The sequence below is a fragment of the Salvelinus sp. IW2-2015 genome, linkage group LG16 (assembly GCF_002910315.2).
Source record: "Salvelinus sp. IW2-2015 linkage group LG16, ASM291031v2, whole genome shotgun sequence".
NCBI classification, from domain to species: Eukaryota; Metazoa; Chordata; class Actinopteri; order Salmoniformes; family Salmonidae; genus Salvelinus; species Salvelinus sp. IW2-2015.
This window is the reverse complement of record NC_036856.1, coordinates 17,740,141-17,759,240: the sequence shown is the minus strand read 5'-3', so window position 1 is coordinate 17,759,240 and position 19,100 is coordinate 17,740,141. Positions and strand designations below refer to the sequence as shown.

Sequence of the window (19,100 nt, the reverse complement as noted above, 5' to 3'; positions counted from 1 at the left end):
TTAGCGCCCCCCCTTGGGATGTGCCGTGGGGGAGATCTTCGTGGGCTATACTCGGCCTTGTCTCAGGATGGTAAGTTGGTGGTTGAAGCTATCCCTCTAGTGGTGTGGGGGCTGTGCTTTGGCAAAGTGGGTGGGGTTATATCCTGCCTGTTTGGCCCTGTCTGGGGGTATCGTCGGACGGGGCCACAGTGTCTCCCGACCCCTCCTGTCTCAGCCTCCAGTATTTATGCTGCAATAGTTTGTGTGTCAGGGGGCTAGGGTCAGTCTGTTATATCTGGAGTATTTCTCCTGTCTATCCAGTGTCCTGTGTGAATTTAAGTTTAAGTTTCTCTCTTTCTGATGACCTGAGCCCTAGGACCATGCCTCAGGACTACCTGGCCTGATGACTCCTTGCTGTCCCCAGTCCACCTGGTCGTGCTGCTGCTCCAGTTTCAACTGTTCTGCCTGTGGCTATGGAACCCTGACCTGTTCACCGGACGTGCTACATGTCCCAGACCTGCTGTTTCAACTCTCTAGAGAGAGCAGGAGCGGTAGAGATACTCTGAATGATCGGCTATGAAAAGCCAACTGACATTTACTCCTGAGGTGCTGACCTGTTGCACCCTCTACAACCACTGTGATTATTATTATTTGACCCTGCTGGTCATCTATGAACATTTGAACATCTTGGCCATGTTCTGTTATAATCTCCACCCGGCACAGCCAGAAGAGGACTGACCACCCCTCATAACCTGGTTCCTCTCTAGGTTTCATCCTAGGTGCTGGCCTTTTCTAGGGAGTTTTTCCTAGCCACTGTGCTTCTACACCTGCATTGTTTGCTATTTGGGGTTTTAGGCTGGGTTTCTGTACAGCACTTTGTGACATCAGCTGATGTAAGAAGGGTTTTATAAATACATTTGATTGAAAAAAATCTAAATATACACCTATTTCCTGTTTTGGACTAAGTTCAAATGAAATTGATCACCGGTCATCGCTAGGCCTACTTTAAATGGCCCAATAACCAAGTCCAAATGTATAGATATTGATGTATGCCCAAGACCACTTGCTGTGCTAAAATGATACTTCCTTTGAGAACACAAACACCTAGAAAATGAAGGTAAAAAAAGCCAATGCACAACAAAACAACTTGCTTGTGGGACAGAGCATACGGGCATATCTCTTATTGAGTCAGTCTGTGTTGTTTCGTGTTCCTAGTAAACAGGCACATTAGTATCCTCTCACACCCCGGCCAGCCTGCCTATCTGAGTTCTCTCACATGTCCACTGACATCTCTCCAACACAGAGCCCAGACTCAGCACAATGCCTGAGTCATTCCACGAATAGAGTACATTTTGCGTCCCTTTGATATTTTAAGTAGAAATGTTGCACCAATATTGAATTTTGAAAGTGTTTTATATTAAATGCAGTGCCCTTTAAAGAGTGACTGCCTATAAAAAGCAACAAATCCATTTGAAAACAGCCTACAGTTGAAGTCGTAAGTTTACATACACTTAGGTTGGATTCATTAAACCTTGTTTTTCAACCACTCCACAAATTTATTGTTAACTATAGTTTTTAAATTAATTTTATTTCACCTTTATTTAACCAGGTAGGCTAGTTGAGAACAAGTTCTCATTTACAACTGCGACCTGGCCAAAAATAAAGCAAAGCAGTTGAACACATACAACACAGAGTTACACATGGAATAAACAGAACATACAGTCAATAATACAGTTGAAGAAAATCTATATACAGTGTGTGCAAATGAGGTAAGATAAGGGAGGTAAGGCAATAAATAGGCCATGGTGGCGAAGTAATTACAATATAACAGTTAGACACTGGAGTGATTGATGTGCAGAAGATGAATGTGCAAGTAGAGATACTGGGGTGCAAAAGAGCAAGATAAATAAATAAATACAGTATGGGGATGAGGTAGTTGGATGGGCTATTTGCAGATGGGCTATGTACAGGTGTAGTGATCTGTGAGCTGCTCTGACAGCTGGTGCTTGAAGCTAGTGAGGGAGATATGTGTCTCCAGCTTCAGGGAATTTTGCAGTTCGTTCTAGTCATTTGCAGCAGAGAACTGGAAGGAAAGGCGACCAAAGGAGAAATTGGCTTTGGGTGTGACTAGTGAGATATACCTGCTGGAGCGCGTGCTACGGGTGGCCCGAGAACTGAACCCTGTGGCACCCCCATAGAGACTGCCAGAGGTCCGGACAACAGGCCCTCCAATTTGACACACTGAACTCTATCAGAGAAGTAGTTGGTGAACCAGGCGAGGCAATTATTTGAGAAACCAAGTCTGTTTAGTCTGCTGATAAGAATGCGGTGATTGACAGAGTTGAAAGCCACTGCCCGGTTGATGAATACGGCTGCACAGTAATGTCTCTTATCGATGGCGGTAATGATATCGTTTAGGACCTTGAGCGTGGCTGAGGTGCACCCATGACCAGCTCTGAAACCAGATAGCATAGCGGAGAAGGTACGGTGGGATTCAAAATGGTAATTAATCTGTTTGTTAACATGGCTTTCGAATACCTGTTTTGGCAAGTCGGTTAGGACATCTACTTTGTGCATGACACAAGTCATTTTTCCAACAATTGTTTACAGATAGATAATTTATCTTATAATTTACTGTATCACAATTCCAGTGGGTCAGAAGTTTACATACACTAAGTTGACTGTGCCTTTAAACAGCTTGGAAAATTCCAGAAAATTATGTCATGGCTTTAGAAGCTTCTGATAGGCTAATTGACATCATTTGAGTCAATTGGAGGTGTACCTGTGGCTGTATTTCAAGGCCTACCTTCAAACTCAGTGCCTCTTTGCTTGACATCATGGGAAAATCAAAAGAAATCAGCCAAGACCTCAGGAAAAAAATTGTAGACCTCCACAAGTCTGATTCATCCTTGGGAGCAATTTCCAAACTCCTGAAGGTACCACATTCATCCGTACAAACAATGGTACACAAGTATAAACACCATGGAAACACGCAGCCGTCATACCGCTCAGGAAGGAGATGCATTCTGTCTCCTAGAGATGAACGTACTTTGGTGCGAAAAGTGCAAATCAATCCCAGAACAGCAAAGGACCTTGTGAAGATGCTGGAGGAAACAGGTACAAAAGTATCTATATCCACAGTAAAACGAGTTCTATATCGACATAACCTGAAAGGCCACTCAGCAAGGAAGCCACTACTCCAAAGCCACCATAAAAAAAAGCCCGACTACGTTTTGCAACTGCACATGTGGACAAAGATCATACTTTTTGGAGAAATGTCCTCCGGTCTGATGAAACAAAAATAGAACTGTTWGGCCATAATGACCATCGTTATGTTTGGAGGAAAAAGGGGGAGGCTTGCAAGCCGAAGAACACCATCCCAACCGTGAAGCAAGGGGGTGGCGGCATCATATTGTGGGGGTGCTTTGCTACAGGAGGGACTGGTGCACTTCACAAAATAGATGGCTTCATGAGGAAGAAAAATGATGTGGATATATTGAAGCAACATCTCAAGACATCAGTTAGGAAGTTAAAGCTTGGTCGCAAATGGGTCTTCCAAATGGACAATGACTCCAAGCATCCTTCCAAAGTTGTGGCAAAATGGCTTCAGGAGGCACAAAACCTGACTCAGTTACACCAACTCTGTCAGGAGGAATGGGCCAAAATTCACCCAACTTAATGTGGGAAGCCTGTGGAAGGCTACCTGAACTGTTTGACCCAAGTTAAACAATTTAAAGGCAATGCTACCAAATACTAATTGAGTGTATGCAAACTTCTGACCCACTGGGAATGTGATGAAAGAAATAAAAGCTGAAATAAATCATTCTCTCTACTATTATTCTGACATTTCACATTCTTAAAATAAAGTGGTGATCCTAACTGACCTAAGACATGGAATTTTTACTAGGATTAAATGTCAGGAATTGTGAAAAACTGAGTTTAAATGTATTTGGCTAAGGTGTTTGTAAACTTCCAACTTCAAATGTATGTGGCATCAGTATGAGTCAAAAACAGTTATTCTAGTGGCAGAATTTACTACAAAGTGTAAATAGGATAATTTGGGGCATAAATTCAGTCTTGTCTAAAACAGAGTTTGGCACATCCGTGCATCACAACGGGTAAATKAAGGTTGGGTTTTGATTTGATTATGTACATTTGCCCATTAACATGGGTTAAACAACTGCGGTGATTGCTTTCTATCCAATAGCGTAGACAGTGAGACAGACCTGCCCAGCATCCCGACTTTGTTTACATAAGACAACACGTCGCACATTTTTTTTACTTGAGAAATATTGCACCAAACAACTTAGTTATATGTAAAAAATTGCGCAACTAAAACATCCTTGGCAAAAACGTCAACATTTATTATAGATTTCTTGAGTTTCTAGATTCATTCTGGGGATTTTGAGGAAGTGAAATAGGCTTCGGCGTCTACAGTGTCGCATGGGCGACAAACATCATTAACCAAACGCGGAATCAGTCAGGAAACCCCTCCAAGACTGAAATCTCGTTTTTCTAATGAGCAACTGAAAAACACACATGCATATTGGCATGCTCAGTGGCTCTTTAATATAGACCACATGGAACATTAAATAAATCAGATTTTTTAAATATGAATAAAGACTTGCTAAAGCRCCAAACATCTGCATTTTGACATGTCCCTCTTATGTTTTTCCCGACTTCTAGGAAGAGTTTAACCCACTTAAACCCAAAATATCGCAATTTTTTTCACCATCATTGTAAAGCCCTAGTTATGTTCTTGCTTTGACAAAGTCATTTCTGAAGAAAATAATCAATGTCATGTGATTAGTGATCAATTTACTTCTGTCCCTCATTTTAAAGGTCAACCCTGTTATGTGAACTGAACTCTTGTTTTAATATGGTGAAACTATTCCTTTTTTAATATTCTTATACTAGTCAAATGATAGTGTAAAAGCAGGTGAGCTGGTTCTACTCTTTTTCTGGCCATTGTCTGGTGTTTTGTGATGGGAAACTAAGTGCATCGAGCATAAAACGTCACCTATGAAACCCCTAGAACGATAGGCTATACAAATGTTTAACAATTTAAAAAATATATGTGTGAAGCTTGCATTCAATTGCCCTTCCCTGTTGCACACAACAAGCTTCCATTTCCCCTGTCACAAGGGGGAGTAATGCCTGATTTAAGATGAAAACCTCAACCCTGTTACTTTAAAGCCACTTTATTGGCACTTACTATAGTCTTTTTTTATGGAGAACTTGTGCTCTATGACAGAATGCTAAAATGTGTAGATTTTTTTACTTTTTTAAAATCAAGTTACACTACCCAAAATGTCCTCTATTCGTGGAACGACCCATCTGCATTCTGCCAGCACACTCCCAGCCTATCGATCTATTAGATTGATTACCGTAGTGCTGCAATGTCTTTGACTTTCACCCGTGACCTCCCTCTCCTTCTCTCTCATGCTATCTACTGTATTTCTCACTCACTCTCTCTCCCTCCTATATTTATCTCTTGCTTGCCTTTCTATCCATCTCCTCTCTCACACTGGCGGTATCTATGTGTGTGTGTGAGTGTAGAAGCCTGGTGATAATAGTGAAAGATAGGGTTGTGAAGGTGACTACAGTGGAATCACAGCCACCAACTCCCTGCTCTACTTCATTTCATATTGACATATGCAGCCAAGCGCAAGCTGGAGCGGGGAGGGAGGGGGAAAGGGGTCAGCCCCATGGATTTTCCAGCAGGCTGAAAGTGAGACTCCTGGCCAGGCTCAGGTCCAGGCTCAAGCGTTATTTCTGTCAACTGGGAATGGGAGCCCTAAGGGCCAGAGGGGGTAGAGACAAAGGATACATTCCTCTATTTACAGTAAACAAAAGGCAAACTCATATGACAATATGGACTAATTTCTTGTTTACCTTTAAACTTCTATGTTTAAATATCAAGTAGTAATTAACACCACCACCAGATTGATTAATTCCTATGTTGAAGACGTGGCCTACCAATGAATGTAGCCTGGTGTTGTTCCATATCAGTCATACTACAGCACCTTCAAACTACTGGCAGTGATATATGATAACCAGAGGGGAAAGGCATGCAAAACATGGAGGGGAGCTCACAGTACCATTTTTAGCCGTCCAAGGTGATATAATTAGCTCAAGTGTCTATCACAGCCTGTTTCATTGGCTGTTAAAGAACTCCAGGCGCTGGCCCTTTAAAAGAGATTAGGCGAGAGCAGAACACCTCCCCCTATCGGAGGCAAACAACACTGCTGAACTTGACCTGAGGTGGCTCGCTCCTCCTCCCGCCCCTTCTAAATTTCCGTTGCCAGAGCCGCGGACCACATTCCTCTGTGGCTGTGTTGACTGAACATGCGTGTTGTTGACTGAGCCGGAGAGCGTGATCTCTGAGGCTGAGCCTCTGCAGCAGCAGACTCCAGCCGCCACAGTGCAATGTGCAGACTTACGGTATGCCGTTCAACAGTCACAGAGACAACTGTACTGTACACTGCAGTGTAGTAGTTTTAGTCTGTGTGAGATAACAGCACAATGTTACAGTAAACACATGCAGTACCAGTCAAAAGTTTGGACACACCTAAATCCAGAGTTTGTCTTTATTTTTACTACTTTCTACATTGTAGAATAATAGTGAAGACATCAACACTATGAAATAACACATATGGAATCATGTAGTAACCAAAAAAAGTGTTAAACAAATCTAAATATATTTTATATTTGAGATTCTTCAAAGTAGCCACCCTTTGCCTTGATGACAGTTTTGCACACTCTTGGCATTCTCTCAACCAGCTTCATGAGGTAGTCACCTAGAATGCATTTCAATTAACAGGTGTGCCTCGTTAAAAGATTTTTGGTTCCAACCCCTGTGTCTTTGTGAGACGCAGAGTAGGTGAACGGATGATCTCTGGTGGTTCCCACCGCGAAGCATGGAGGAGGAGGTGTGATGGTGCTTTGCTGGTGACACTGCCAGTGATTTATTTAGAATTCAAGGCACACTTAACCAGCATGGCTACCACAGCCTTCTGCAGCGATASACCATCCCATCTGGTGTGCAATTAGTGGGACTATCATTTGTTTTTTTAACAGGACAATGACCCAACACACCTCCAGGCTGTGTAAGGGCTTTTTGGCCAAGGATAGTGATGGAGTGCTGCATCAGATGACCTGGCTTCCACAAATCACCAGACCTCAACCCAATTGGGGTTTGGGATGAGTTGGACCACAGAGTGAAGGAAAAGCAGCCAACAAGTGCTCAGCATATGTGGGAACTCCTTCAAGACTGTTTGTTGGAAAAGCATTCCTCATTCAGCTGGTTGAGAGAATGCCAAGAATGTGCAAAGCAGTCATCAAGGCAAAGGTTGGCTACTTTGAATCGAAAATCGAAAATATATTTTGATTTGTTCAACCATTTTTTGGTTACTACATGAATCCATGTGTTAATTCATAGTTYTGATATCTTCACTATTATTCTACAATGTAGAAAATAGTCAAAATAAAGAAACTTTTGACTGGTATTGTACATACACGTGTTTTGTGCAATGCTGTGGCTGCAGATGGAAGAGGCCGCAGATGGGAGGGGTTCACGGTCAGGTCGAGGAAGAGAGACTCAGCTCGGCTTCTCAGTATGAGCTCACTTAGAACTTTGGCACACTCTCCTCACAAGAGTGTTTTGTGAAATTGGTTAAACCACCGTACCATCTATTATGACAACTTTTATGCCACATTGAGTTTAACAAAAAGTATTTGAACACGAGTTCTGGAAAATCCCGAATGACACAATATAAGTTGAACGTGTTCAAAGAGCTGGCACAGTTGCATTGGGTAATATTTTTTTCCGTTCTGTAATAAAAACTTAACTCAAACAACAAATTTTAACCCAGCATTGTCCTTCGCATCCAATGCATTTAGGAGTACTGCACTCTGTTCAATTAGTTAAGATACCAAAACACAGGCTATGAGAAGGGACCAACACAAAGCCCAGCTGGTGTTGCTGTTTGATGGCTTAACACTGCTCACTCTGTCCAACTCAGAGATGAGAGCAGGGAGGAGGGGGACAGAGTTCTGATGAAGGAAGCAGAGCATAACATAGCCYTGAAACTGAAAGGGGGGGTCTGTGCCTTTAAGAACAAATGCTGACTGGTTACCTCCCTCCCCTCTCCCGCCTCCTTCCTTTCCCTCTCTCAGCACTAGCCTTCCTTCCTCCCTCCCTCCCTCTTTCTTTGGTCTGAGTGAAAGTGAAAAGCTGCAGGTCCTTATCTGAGTGTTTACAGCCAGGGGTTTGTAGGCTATTAGGCAGGTCAGGTGACAGGGAGGCCGAGCAGCACCGTGACCCAGACGTTTCAGGGTGAAGGTCAACTAAGGGTGGGGGGGGTTGTGATAGGATTTACTGGGAGGGGCCAGCCGGCCAGAGGTAAGTGGCGGAGACACGCAACACACAGCTGAGGACAGAAACAATTTCCAGTGCTAGCTCGGCTATCAGGTTCCCACCCCCCCTTTCTTTTTCTCTGCCATCTTCCTTTTTCCGTTCACCTCAGGAACAGCCATGTTTATTCAATCTAAACGAGTACAGCAGATTGACCAGAACAGAAAGGCTTTCAGCTTTCCAGATACAGTAGGCCAATCATATTCAGAGTAAAATGTAGAAAAATATCATAAATAAAAATACCAAGATATTAATAATTAAGAAGAAAACAAACTAAGCTAACAAGCGCCAAAACTTTAGCAAAATGTATTTTGGCTAAGAGTATTCAGGGAAATGAAAGCAATTATTGATAATGTAGCCTACACAACACACACACACACACACACACAAATCACACCAGGACAGTGTGCATAGCAGGGAACATCCACAGGGTTGCCTGGGCTGTACATGGGAGTACTGTACAGTACAGTATGTACAATTGCATGATGATACTGGTGGTGACATGAGAAGGTAATGAATGTGAGCATCCGTAGCTGCAGAGGGAGGGAGGGGTGGGAGGCCTGTGTGTGAATCGGGGCTGTGTGGAGACAGCCTGCCCTGGGATGCTGCTATTGCTGAGCACAGGAGGTTGGTGGCACCTTAATTGGGGAGGACAGGCTCGTGGTATTGACTGGAGCGGAATAGTGGAATGGTATCAAACACATTGTTTCTTTGTGTTTGCTGCCATTCCATTTGCTCTGTTCCAACCATTACTATGAGCTGTCCTCCCCTCAGCAGCCTCCACTGTTGCGGAGTCACCCTATCTGGGCCACCGCACTGCACACACACCATTGGCAAAATTGCCACGGTGGGACATGGTTATAAAAAATAATATATCTATTTTTGGGGGGGGTTTAAAGAAAATATTGGGTGGGACGTATTGACATGTCCCACCCAATATTTTCTTTAAACCCCCCCAAAAATATATATATTATTTTTTATAACCATTAAGCAATGGTTAAATGTGTAGAATTGCAGGGAATTAACTTTAACGGTCAACTTTGGGCACGAAAACGTTCCAACTCCTCCTCTTTCTCAATTTTCAAACATAAATAGGGTGTGCCTTTGTTGTGTCATACTGGTCATGCACGCCACGATAAAACATAGCTAGTTCACTAGCTAAGCTAGCTATGTGTAGTTAGCCAGTAACTCCTCCAGTATGTGTTGACTTAATTTCACAGGATTTGTTTTAGGACAAAAGATGTAGAGCACGGTTTCCCAACTGGCGGCCTGTGGGTGGTTTTATTTGTCTCCCCAAGTCTTCTGAGCAAAAAAAATATATATATTTTTTTATTGTTGGACATATATATATATAAAAAAAATTACACCATCAAATCAGCTCAAATTTATGTTCATTTTGGAAATCTGTTCCAAAATATTTTCACGCATAATAGATATAAACTGAGTGTACAAAACATTTGCTCTTTCCATGACATCGACTGACTAGGTGAATCCAGGTGAGAGCTATGATCCCTTATTGATGTCACTTTTTAAATCCACTTTAATCTGAGGAGACAGGTTCAAGAAAGATTTTTAAACCTCGAGACAATTGAGATATGTATTGTGTGTGCCCCGGTCAGAGAGTGAATGGGCAAGATTGAAGTGCCTTTGAACGGGGTATAGTATTAGGTGCCAGGCGCATTGATTTGTGTTAAGAACTGCAACGCTGCCGGGTTTTTCACGCTCAACATTTTGCCGTGTATCAATAATGGTTCACCACCCAAATGACATCTAGCCAACTTGACACAACTGTGGGAAGCATTGGTGTCAACATGGGCCAGTATCCCTGTGGAATGCTTTCGACATCTTGTAGAGTCCATGCCTTGATGAATTGAGGCTGTTCTAAGGGCAAGGGGGGGGGGGGTGCAACTCGATATTACATGCTGACTAGATGGGGCACACTCATGCGTCTGGGTGTGCCGCCATCTCTCACATGTTGATTTTGTCCAACCACACCAGACACGATCAGGTTGAAATATCAAAACGAACTCTGAACCAGCTATATTCATTTGGGGACAGTTTGAAACACATGAAACATTCATGAACATTTAGCTAGCTAGTTGCTGCTAGCTAATTTGTCCTGGGATATAAACATTGGGTTGTTATTTTACCTGAAATGCACAAGGACCTTTTTTCTGGATCTTTGTTTTTACCCATTTTGACTCACACAAAATCGTATGTTCTCTACTCCAACAATTCATCCACAGAAAAAAAGGGGAAACCTAGTTAGTTTTTAGTAATCTCTCCTCCTTCAGTCTTCTTCTTCTTCTTCTGTGGACTTTATATAGCGGTTGGCAACCAACTTTGACTGGAGTGTGGACCTCAATTCATCTTTCAATCACCCACGTGGGTATATGCTCCTAAAAACCAATGAGGAGATGGGACTTGCAGCGTATCAAGAGTCAAAAATAGAACCTGGTTCTATTTTAGTGCCTGGCTACACAGACGCTCGTTGTCTCGCGCGAGCAGCTTGGATTAAATTATTGAATAACAAGTATGTGTACATTTATTTTGCAATGCTCACGCACACAACGCAGGCGGTGTGGTCAGCGTCTTAGGAAGGTGTTCTTAATGTTTAAGTGTATGGTCATGACCATCGGGCCGCGGCTGAATATAGTTGATGATCCCTGCTGTAGAGAAGTAAGAAATGGGACTTCTGTAGCCAAATATCTTATTCATCAATTTTTATTTATTTATTATTTATTTTAATGACCTGGTATGATGGTACAGTACATTGATCAGCTATACAGTTTAAAGGCGTTATTTGTGTTTTTGCCAAGTCAACCTTTAAAGTAACTGTCCAGTGTTTCCAGATTTCTATTAAATATATTACAATATGAGTGAAATAGTTTTCCTTCCAAAAAATTGTTATTAAGTATGTTAAAAATGAGCTTTTCTGTGTTGGAATGGTGTAGGCGTACGGCGACAACAGAATGGTGTATACTGGTCATTAAAAATATTAATGCGAGTAGACTGCATGGCCAGCTCATTCTCCTCAGGAAGGTGACATCATCCTCTATGAGGAAATAGCAAGCATTTTTTAAACGGTCTGTTTGAGATAGAAGTGGGGGGGTGTTTCTTCAATTTATGCTTTGGCCACAAATATGAGTATAGGATGAGTCAACAACATTATTTAGGTATGAGTTAACAGAATATTAACTTTTAAAAGTGGGATTTTCACTGGACAGTTACTTTAAAACTACAACATTTTCTCTCAGCCTCATGGCAAAATGTGTAGAAATGCATTATAAAACTGGAAATTGTTCCCTGTGCACCATGGCAAAATGTGTTGAAATGCAGGAAGTTAGCTTTTTTCACGTAATTTTTGTTGTTGTTGGGGGGGGGGTCTTTCAATTATCCTTCCACTTATACTGTTTTTCTAAATACCCCTCCATATAGCTCTCAAAATACCCCTCAAGAAAAGCATAATAAGTAATGTCAAACTGTGTAGAATTGCAGGAAATGCATTTTAAATATCTACACCACAATTTTGGCCATGCCACACACACACACATATATACGCACACATCCCCCCCTCACACTCGCTCTCCATCATCCTGACACACACACACCCTGTCTGTCTGCTAGGGTCAACTCACGCACAAAGGGGCTGAGGACTTCATCTGCAGTGCTGATTCCCAGCGTTCAGTATTTAAAACAGCAAAATTATTATTTTAACTGCATACGGACGCCAAATTGTTCCCATAATATTTTCATTGTAACAGAGGCTTACAGTCACAGATTATTCAATTTTTATGATCCTTTTATTTGATGACAGGCTGTGCTCCTCCCTGCCACTAATGACGCCTAATAGAACAGCCTATTCGCCTAATAGTGGGCACACAGGCCCATTGTGTGTCTATCCTAATGGTTGTGGGTTATGTGGGGTGGCCTGGCAGGCTGATCGGGACCCACGGCAGGGGCCAGGGAGGAGCTGCCCCATCAGAGGATGAGCCATGTAGCAGTGGATATGCAGAGTGGTCCTGGCTGATGTCTGCTGGCACCAGCCCTGAGAGACAGCCCTCCTGCCTGTGCATCAGCTGGCGCCCAGCTTTCCCCGCTAACTACCAGGCTACACCCTTTTTTATTCAACACTGTAMATTTTAACACATCTCCGAGGCTGGTGTTCGAAACCCATGTTCATTTAAAATTATTTACACTGTCACACAAACCAACTTCTACAGCACAGTGCTGTGACAGAGTAAAACAGATGTTTAAAAGGTCCCAGAGCACGGTGCTAGGTCTGCTGCTGCAGGATGTGTGCGTTTACACACCACCCCTGGACAGGGCTGAACATCCACTGAGTCTTCACTATGATTCAGCATCTACGTAGACTTCCTCCTATGTCACTGACGCTTAAGGATACTTCCTACCTATAGTCTGTTCCTAGTAAAACACATAGGCGTCATAATTCTAGTAATTATTTGCCGTTACTGTATGGGGAGGAAATATATATTCTAAATGGTCAACAGTTGACTGACTTCTGATAAAGACAATAAAGAGGGAGAATGCGTGTGTGTGTGTTTGTGAGTGTAGTACACGTACCTCTCTCCTGTACGAAGTAGGCCAGGTAGAGGTCCAACTCCTTGACCGAGACGCTGATGTGGTGTGGCTGGACACAGAGGATGGGGTTGTTGCATGGCCCAGCCTTGACCAGGCGCTCTCCGTCCGTGCTCTCCAGCGGGATGCCCTTGAACAGGATGACCATGACCAGGTCCAGCCTCCACACCTTGTCGGCCTGACGCAGGCAGTCGATCCTCCTCATCTTGCCCTTCTGGTCAGGGTTGGAGAGGACGCAGCAGGGGGGCTTCTTCCCTGTGATGGACAGCACAAAGTCCTCGCGGCACTCGGGCCGGATGTCCTTGCGGAGTTTGGCCAGCAGCCGCGATGCCCACTTCTGCTTGACCTCGGGTTTCTCTCCCAGCAGCTCGTCCTTCACTGCCCGCTCTTCCTCCTTGGTCATCCTCTTCTCGTGCTTCTTGAAGTACTTGCGTTTGCGCGCCTGCAGGTTGAACCAGGTGTAGGCAAAGGCACGCACATGCGGCAGTAGGGCCTCGATGAACGGATGAAACTCATCCTGGAGAAGGAGACAAGAGAAGGGGTCAGTACTACTGTACCAGAAAAGACCATGCTGTATGAACCGTAACCGTTAACAGCATCTACAGTACGTGTGTATGGAACAAATGAGCGTAAATAAAATACAAGTTTAACCATAGTGGTTCTTTGTCTCCATGCTCAGTGAAACACCACCACCAACACTAATCATTTATTCAATTATGCTTTGTTGATTGTTTTCCTTCTTTGTGGTCCGATTTTCAACAACCAAAATATACATCTGCGTGCCTTTGGGGAACCTCACAAGCCAGTTGCTTTGCTGTTTAGAACACAACCGTTCAGCAATATCCTCTTGGTATCTCTAATTACTTCCATATTTCCACAGAGCAAAAAGCCCATATACACCAGCCTGCCCACACCTAGTAATTCCAGGGTTTTTCTTTATTTGGACTATTTTCTACATTGTAGAATAATAGTGAAGACATCAAAACTATTAACTAACACATATGGAATCATGTAGTAACCAAAAAAAAGTTTTAAACAAATCAAAAACTCTTTTAGATTGTAGATTCTTCAAAGTAGATCAGTCAATCCGGAAATTTTCTAGAACTTTGAACGTTTCTTCAAGTGCAGTCGCAAAAACCATCAAGCGCAATGATGAAGCTGGCTCTCATGAGGACTGCCACAGGAAAGGAAGACCCAGAGTTACCTCTGCTGCAGAGGATAAGTTCATTAGAGTTACCAGCCTCAGATTGCAGCCCAAATAAATGCTTCACAGAGTTCAAGTAACAGACACATCTCAACATCAACTGTTCAGAGTTGAAATTATAAATATATTTTTATTTGTTTAACACTTTTTTGGTTACCTCATGATTCCATGTTATATCATAGTTGTGATGTCTTCACTACTATTCTACAATGTAGGAAATAGTAAAAATAAAGAAAAAACCTGGAATGAGTAAGTGTCCAAACATTTGACTGGTACTGTATAATATGCAAAACTATATGGTATTAAATATAGGCACGGTGCCTGCGTGTATGTGTTTGCACGTATGCAGGTTGAGCCAAACAATGTATTTGTTTGTGAGAACATAGTTGTTTGTGAGCACAAAGGCTATAAATGCATGCATATGTATGTGTTTGTACTTTGCACATGGAGGCCAATGAATTTTGAGTGACTGCGTGCAAAGAGATCATCCATCCAAATATAATCAAATGAAACTTGCACATATAAGCAGAGTTAAAGATGTATTGCGAGTATAGTGTTCAAATTGGTACAAGCCATTTGCCCTGCTGCCCTTTTGGCTTAGTATGTTTGTCCTGGTGTCTAAGAGGTTTAACCCTTTGTGGAATACAAATGTCACAATATCAACTATTCAGTGATCATCATCTCTTTCATAAAACTGTACAATTCCAAATAGAACATTCTAGAATCTCTTTCCTCAAAGGGTTAATATGTTGATTAATGGAGTCTCTATGGGCTGCTTGGTGTCCACACACAGAGGTTGGAGCAGAGTGGAGTGTGAAGGTGCTCCAGAGAGCCAATACAGGCCCTAGGAGCCGGCCCAGGGAGTGTAATTGGACATGACTGTGGCACTCTGCAGATCTCATGCAATAAACAGTCTGCAGCACTGCTCTCAGCAGCACAACATTTTAAATGCTTCCAGCTGTCTCAACCATGGCTGCCTGCTCCAAGCAGACGACATCGGTTTCAGATAACTCTTTTTAAAAAACCATCCCTCCCACACTGATGTTTCATTTCATCTGGGATGGCCAATGTATTCTTTCCTTTGTTCTTGAAAAGTAACACTACTGTTTGTATTAAATAAAATATGCATCATGTCCTTGAGGGCATTCTGTATGATAAGGTTTATGCTTTTACAAAAACATTTTTTTAAAGTTTAATCGCATTAAAACATCTGTGGTGACATCCTTCATTCAAGGTTTATTCAGTCTGGCTTCATTGTATTCCGTTTCGGGACAGTTGTAAAAACCAATATATTGAAAGCAGTGACTCCACTGAGAAGAGGAAGCCAGACTTATACCTTCTATTTTAAACTAACAGCAGGGCAAATTGTGTTTTCATGTCCGCTTATGTCAACTTTATATCTGAACAGGGTTCAAAGAAAACAGTCAGCTGTAATTCCGGGGTTCAGAGTCCCTTGTCTTGGCTTGTTGAATGCAAAGCACACATACACACATCTACAATCAGAGGCGGAAGAGGGATCATGGAGAAGTGATAGAGTTACGTTCCAAAGCTAACAAAGAGAAACTCTCCTGATAGAAACCAGAGGCCTGGAAACAAGACAGACAATCTGATGAGGGCTTTATGAATTTCCAAAAAGAGAAGGCAATTCAACACTGCCACGGGTACAACAATCTCTCAGTACATCTATATAACATCGACATAACGTTTGGGTTTTGAACTGAACGTTTAAAGTAGAGCTGCATCTCTCCTGTCAAAATGAAGAGAAGTTAGCTTCCATTTCAGGCATTCATAAATCATGTGTTTTAGCCAAATGATAACACCACAAAACGTTTACAGGGAAAAGCCTGAAGATATTGTAACAGTTTGAGGCCAAGGCCAAATCCATTTTCAATGTGTGCTATACTTCTCAATTGGAGGCTTATTTAACAGTCTAGCCCAGACATACAAGACTCCTAACCATGGATGTTCTCCTCCCTGGCCCATGTAGAATTGCTCTCATTAAACACATTAAGCTGGAATCTCCACCAACCACTCCTGCGGCAAAAGTAAACACTAATTAGGATTTCACTGAGGTTAGTTCATATTTTTGAAATATTCCCAAGATGTTTAGAGTGAACTCCAAACATGTTAACTGGAGTTAAAGGGGTGCATTTCTGATCTTTAGGGTAGATCGCTCTTTTCCACTTATCCCTGCCTCCACTTTTATGATGTTCTTATGTTTTCTTAGCTCTTTCCATCCACATACCCCCTAGCTATAGCCTCCATCTGTGCAAACCAGACTTTTACAGGCCCCTAATGGTAGTCTCTAGCCACACAAACCTGTCCCTCTTTCACCTGTGCTCCAGCGTCTCTTCAGCCCAACCCCACCCCAATACACAGGTGAATAGAGGTCTGAGACCAAACAGACGCCTTCATTGAAATGTACCCATTAACCTAGCCGCAAAACAAGTGCTGCCTTAAGGCGTGTTTACTACAGTAACACGAGGATGAAAAAGCTGCGCAGAGGGAAGGAGTTGAGAAGCAGGCCCTCGCTCTCCTCTTGCCTTTCCATATTAGGCCTGGACCTGCTCCAATGGAATGCTCTGATTTTCCTACAATCAAAATCAAAAGGTTGCCTCGACTTTAGATCTGTTTACGCTCTGACGATGAGAATGTTATTGATAAACAGAAGTGATGAATGAGTTCCCTATTGCAAACAGACTGCAGATCTCTGATCAGAGCCTGGGTCTGAAGGCAGCTCAGCGCAGAGGCCTGCTGAGAGATCTGCTCTGTGCACCTAGCTCAGTCTGGCCACTCAATGGTATCCCTTACAACAAAAAACACTTGGTTTTCAGACACGTGTGAACAAATCACATCTGAAAAATTCCACGTGAATGTCTATTTATTTTATGATCCCCCCCCCAAGAACCAGACACAAGGTTTTCAGACATGTGAAGTTTCACATGTTAACTTTTCATGTGACATTTATTTTTCCCATGTTTATTTTTTACCACTTCCAGCTACATCTGGTCTCCCATCCAGGGACAGACCAGGACCAACCCTGCTTAGCTTCATAGGCAATCCAGCAGTGGGATGCAGGGTGATATGTTGCTGGAATGAACCTGCCAAAACTTGCAACTGCAAAAAAAGGCATCCAAAACAAAGGCCAGCGTAACATAATATTTATTTCACTGAAAACAATTTTTTGGCATCCATTTACAATTAATTTCTTCTCGCATTTTGAAATGATTTCCTTGTAATATTTCGTTTTCCAATCAATACTTTTGGGTTTATGTTTTGCTTTCAATATCATCATTTTTGTTTGCAATAATGAGAATTTTGTTCTCGACTTCTGAAGCTTGCTTGATATTAATGGCGCAAAAGTAACTCACTCACTAGAGGATCGCACCATATTATAACACTATTACTCTTTTAAAAAGGTGTTTAAAGCAGCAATCCTTGATTAAAACATCAACAAAGTGACCTCCCCGCCACAGTTTCAGTAAAAAGCTGAGGGATGGGGCTTGAGAAATGCAACCACAAAAAACATAATTAAATTGTTGCCAGCACTCAACCACTATCAAATCCATAGACTATGCTATGGATGCAAGGACTGACTAACCACGATATCAAAATTATAGTTTTAACCATGTTTTTAGGATATACAGTTGCTGTTTACGCTTTGTTTACAAACATTGGAGAAAACAAGCTAATATTTGGAGTTAGGATGGGGTAYGACAATTCAACCTGGTTTCAGAGTATTATTCTGTATGAATGAATTACATTTTATTTTTGTGTCAAATCGCCACTTGGCAACCCATCCCTTATGGGATTAATTGACACATCAACAAAATATTACAATAATTAACTGTGATAATTAATTGATCRTTCTTCTTCTGGTGTTCTCTGCAGTTCGCATTGCATAAAGAGTGAAACATTATTTGATAAAAATCTATAATAATAGTAAATAAGGTTATCCAAACAATAATTATATCCCTGGAGCAGAAAAAATCTATACATACATAACCATAAATACACACATATATATACACATACAGTGCATTCTGAAATTATTCAGACCCTTTGACTTTTTCCGCATTTTGTTACGTTACAGCCTTCTTCTAAAATTGATTAAATCGTTTTTTCCCCCTCATCAATCTATACACAATACATCACAATACATTGTAATGACAAAGCAAAAACAGATTTTTTGAAATGTTTGCAAAAGTACATTAAAAAAAATATCACATTCACATAAGTATTCAGACCCTTTACTCAGTACATTGTTGAAATACCTTTGGCAGCGAATAATCCTCRAGTCTTCTTAGGTATGACGCTACAAGCTTGACAACTTTATTTGGGGAGTTTCTCCCATTCYTCTCTGCAGATCCTCTCAAGCTCTGTCAGGTTGGATGGGGAGCGTCGCTGCRCAGCTATTTTCAKGTCTCTMCAGAGATGTTAGATCGGGTTCAAATCCAGGCTCTGGCTGGGCCACTCTAGGATATTCAGAGACTTGTCCCGAAGCCACTCCTGCATTGTCTTGGCTGTGTGCTTAGGGTCATTGTCCTGTTTGAAGGTGAACCTTCACCCCAGTCTGAGGTCCTGAGCGCTCTGGAGCAGATTTTCATCAAGGATCTCTCTGTACTTTGCTCTATTTATCTTTGCTTGATCCTGACTAGTCTCCCAGTCCCTGCCGCTGAAAAACATACCCACAGCATGATGCTCCCACCACCATGCTTTACCGTAGGGATGCTGCCAGGTTTTCTCAAGACATGACGCTTGGCACTCAGGCCAAAGAGTTCAATCTTGGTTTCATCAGACCAGAGAATCTTGTGTCTCATGGTCTGAGAGTTCTTTAGGTGCCTTTTGGCAAACTCCAAGCAGCCTGTCAGCCTGTGCCTTTTACTGAGGAGTGGCATCCGT

At 42.2% G+C, this 19,100-nt stretch overlaps 1 protein-coding gene across 7 annotated transcripts in view; it reads right to left on the bottom strand.

Moving 5' to 3' along the window:
• The window catches only part of nfic (nuclear factor I/C), a 120,643-nt gene that overhangs the window by 75,391 nt on the left and 26,152 nt on the right, over window positions 1-19,100 (bottom strand). For all 7 annotated transcript variants that reach the window (XM_024003929.2, XM_070447568.1, XM_070447569.1 and 4 more), the window contains exon 2: window positions 12,980-13,511. In XM_024003929.2, the coding sequence (XP_023859697.1) occupies window positions 12,980-13,511 (532 nt within the window). The remainder of the gene's footprint in view (window positions 1-12,979; window positions 13,512-19,100) is intronic.